At 31.6% G+C, this 4440-nt stretch overlaps 1 protein-coding gene across 1 annotated transcript; it reads right to left on the reverse strand.

Annotated features, from left to right (window-relative positions):
- Nucleotides 1-530: 530 nt before the first annotated feature.
- On the reverse strand, nt 531-3241 carry LOC105107311 (keratinocyte-associated-like protein). The gene is made up of 5 exons (XM_011001195.1): nt 3126-3241; nt 2829-2990; nt 2699-2750; nt 1905-1971; nt 531-883 (listed from the first exon to the last, which is right to left on the reverse strand). Exons 2-5 carry the CDS (start codon nt 2985-2987, stop codon nt 793-795), a joined length of 369 nt encoding a protein of 122 aa, XP_010999497.1. The 5' UTR covers nt 2988-2990; nt 3126-3241; the 3' UTR covers nt 531-792.
- Nucleotides 3242-4440: the final 1199 nt, after the last annotated feature.

Consider the following 4440-nt stretch of genomic DNA (forward strand, 5'->3'; position numbering starts at 1 on the left):
ATGAAAACTCATGATAAGAGACCTGCATAAAGCAAGTGACAATCTAGGAACCCACCAAATAGAAAATTAGTAACCTGCTAATTAGAAACAAGATTGAGAGTTATAATTTAACCAAATAACTCCACGTGCTCTTTCAATCAACACCTTTCTAAGAATAATAACAATTATAAGGTTTTTTTACATTTATTGAAGCATATAAATTTTTATTTATTTTATATTCAATTTTTCATGGTGCTAGAAAATACAATAACAATAAAATAAAGTTAGCTAGTTTAACCTCTAAGGTCATGACTATAAATCCAAAGAATTAGCCATCCAGCCAAGACGCCCGCAGTATAACGCCGGGAAGTTTGCTAGTCTGACCTATAAGGTCCTGACTCTAAATCCAAACATCTAGCCATCCGGCCAAGACGAGTTAATTTCTGAATTTAGTAAACACGCAAACATAATGAGCTCCTTCAATGATTTTTCCTGTCGAGAGCTCAAGCTAGAACTCTGCTAACGGGCAGTTGATTATCAGTGAGAACAGAAAAGGAAAACGTTTTTTTTAGAAAAAAACAAGAATGAGGGGAAGGAGCAGGATTGAAAATCTCAGAACAAAATTCTACTATCTTTTCCCTCGAAGAAACCACAGAGAGATGTTCCTTCACATAGGTTCGCACCCTACAGGTGACCTATTTTCATAGTTTGAAAAGTTGATGAAATCCTGATACATCTCACAAAGACTTAAGCTGACAAAATAAGAGAGCTTCTGAGCAACATATCAAAAAGTTACTAAACTGTGACATGCCCTCAGTACCTTCTTGTTTTGGAATCACTTTTAGAAAGTATCACCCCAGAAAGCTTGTTGACCTCATACAGTAGACCAGCAGAGAACAAGAAACTGCATCAAATATAAGTTGAGTACAGCCATGAGCACACATTTGCAAGACATTTAATGTTAGTTTGCCATTAATCATATTGATTAAATGTAATCGACAATTAATTTCATATTTTCATCACTCAGCACGAGCATAATTCTTACCAGATCAGCTGTGGTTATTTAGAATTCAACCCATTCAGCCTTGCAATTCATGTTTTCTGAAACATAACCTACCTTAAATCCTACAGATGAAATTACATATTCATGAATTCTAAACCATATATCGTCATTGCATTTAGGAATCAAGAACATATTAACTTTCAATTCATCTGAATTAAAACCATTTCTAGTCATTAATATGACTATGGTTCATATAATTATTATTGTCTCTTCACTTCTTTCAATATGGTTCATCTAATCATTACTGCCTATTGCTTCTTTCAATATAGTGATGACTTTGCTTTCTTTGCAATGACTTCACTGATGTTTCTAGTCTATGTTCCTATATTATGTGGAACAAACTTACAACATTACAGGATGCTATCAATCCAAAAGATAAACACCCTCAAATTTCCTTGAAAGGTTATTCACGCCCACAAGATACACTACCAGGCGAGTTCAGGTTATGCCAATAGTTGCATGCCTTGCATGATAAAATTTTCCAGTCCTTTATCTGAAAAACTTGAAAGAAGAAAAAATTGCAGTTCACTGTGGTTCAACTAATTATCCCAGCTCTGTTACAAGCCTACTTGTAAATCAACACACAAGAAAGTTTCACACAATTTTCTCATCAACAAAGCAAATTCTTCCTAAAAATGCTCAATGATAAATGCAAAGGCACTTTAAACTAGCAAGCTTGCTTCGTTCCACCAAATCCATATATAGGATACTTCATGGCACAATTGATGCCTGACACAATTGTAGTCCAATGGGTGGTTAAACAAAATAATGGCTGGTAGATTTTGAGTATTTTTCTCTCAAGCATGTATTGGGAAAAAAACATATAGTGAAAGGCAAAATTATATTTACATCTTAACCTTACCATGTAGTGATGCAAACACGATGCACAGTGCCAGCAGCAATTAGAGCAACAGCTTCTGCTAAGATGACTACAAGAGAAAAACAAAAACATTAGCGATAGATATATTCATGACCTTTTTAAACAGAAAAGGTGATTGAAAATAAAAGGGACAAAATAATAAGGCTATTGATGACATGGATCCTGATCCCTATATAGCAACGTCAATCTCATTGTGCCTTATGAAGGAGAGTAACATGCTACTGAGAAGAGAACTGCACAATTGGAATCATGGACATATAATTTATCTAGGCTCAGATCAACAGCCTCATGCCTTCCTCCTTACCACAAACCAAGCCAAAAATAAGACGGACTATGCGCTATTAATTGATAGATTAACTTCATCAACTCTTGGTCATTAGATATATATTGAAAGGAACAGGTTAGGATCTACACGGCGTCAGCCAAAATGAAAGGGTGAAAAGTGCACGTTATCAAAAGTAGTGATATGTACCATGAGACAAATCAGCTGATATCATGCATGAACTGATCCATAGATTTGAAAGAGTAAAACTTGTGATAGGCAGCTTAGGAATATCAGCTCAGAAATAAGATACACCACAGCCATGCAAGTTCAGAATCAACATGATATGTCAGATACTCTGGAAAAGAATATCTTTACCTAACAAACGCTATATATATAAAAAAAAAGTATTATATCCATTCACCCAAGCCCCTCCTCAGCTTCTCTTTCATGAAAGAGGGAGATAAATAAAAGAAAGGAAGCGAAATCATAGAGACAGACAAGGTGCACTCACCAGCACCCCACCCAGTCTTCATGCCACATGTTTCCTGAAAATTCCCAATTAACTGCAAAACAGTAATAAAAAGTAAATAAATTCATAACACCCAAACGGATCATGATAAAAATATAGTAAAAAAACTCACAGTGAGGAGGACAAGAAACAAGAGAGAGCTGATGAATCCGCCAAGGATGGTAAATAACTCGGTGGAAGCCAATTTAAAGCGATACATCTCTTGAAGTGAAAGAATTACTGTGAATAGAAGAAAGGAATATAGCATTGAGCTTCCTGCTCCTGACGCCATGCTCTTTGCATTCATAATTATCACACACAAGAAACAATCATTAGATGAGATTAGAAACAAGATTGTGTATAGACTAATCTATAATTAGTAGTAGATCCAAAAAGGTTAATAATAGATCAGGGGAACCCGAAGCCTTACCTTTGGAAAAGAAACCCTAACCACACCGATCTACGCTATCTGCGTTTACTTTATGTCTCGATCCTCTTTCATGTTTCAAGAGAGTCTGTGCCTCGACTAGTAAAATGCGATCTCCTCACGCCATCAACGGTGTCGTTTTGATTTGTTTACTTTTTAATATGTTTGTTTTTGTGTTCAAAGTGCTTTAGAAAGTTTTTGATTTTTTTAAATTAAATTTTTTGTGATTTTTTAAAAATTAATTTTAAAAAATAAAAAATATATATCATTTTAATATATTTTTAAATAAAAAAATTTATTTTATTAAAATTAAAATTTAAAACACAACTAAATTAAATGAGGAATTACAAAACCAATCAAATTATAATATAAAATCAAATAAAAACTTTGTAGTGGATCATCAACAACGCAATCATCTTTAGAAAACAAAATTCTTTGTTTGATCGTAATTGGCCAGCTAATTTGTTGAAATTCAATTTTAAAGTATTAATTTTGCAATGAAATCCAAGATTATTGTAAATCAAAAGTTTATAAAACTGAATTATTTTGATGAAATAAATTTTATATGTTGAAAAGACATGATAATATTTATATTGACTACTTTAAAGATTTCCTACATCCTCAATTTAAATCTACTTAAAGTTTCTACATTTACATCTAAAGATAATGATAAATTAAAGATAGAGCATAAAAAACAAGATGAAAATGAATTGTTGTATAAAGGTTATATCTTTAATAATCTATCGGATTATTTATATGATCTTTTTACATTCATAAAACCTCCAAAGAAAATCTAAAAGTCACTAAAATACAAATATAATGTGAGAAAACAAGATATGAACAAATTTCTTATTATGAAATATTATGAATTTTCATTGATTGATAATGTTTTTATTATAAATCAAGTCTATGAGTTATTATTCCTTATTTCTAAACTTAAAGACTTGAAGGTGGAAGTTTTAAAGTATTACAAGTAAGCGTAATAATTACAAAATTTTCTTTTAGTTAAAATGATTATATGAAGAAATTATTACATACCATAGAAAAAACAAATTTCATGAGCATATTCAAAAACAATTACAAATTGATGAGTAAAGTAGAATTCATATGAAGGGATCTACCACTGAATCTGTAACTGATTAGTATTTAAAAATGCATTTTTAAAAGGGATCTACCACTGAATTTGTAACTGATTAGTATTTAAAAGTGCATTTTTATTAAGGTTTTATATCATTATTTTTATCAATAACTCCTTAACTAAAGCATGTTTTATAATAACATATCTAATAATATAAGATACCTTTAATTTATGGTAAAT

Source organism: Populus euphratica, unplaced genomic scaffold, assembly GCF_000495115.2.
Source record: "Populus euphratica unplaced genomic scaffold, PopEup_1.0 scaffold309.1, whole genome shotgun sequence".
Lineage (NCBI taxonomy): Eukaryota > Viridiplantae > Streptophyta > Magnoliopsida > Malpighiales > Salicaceae > Populus > Populus euphratica.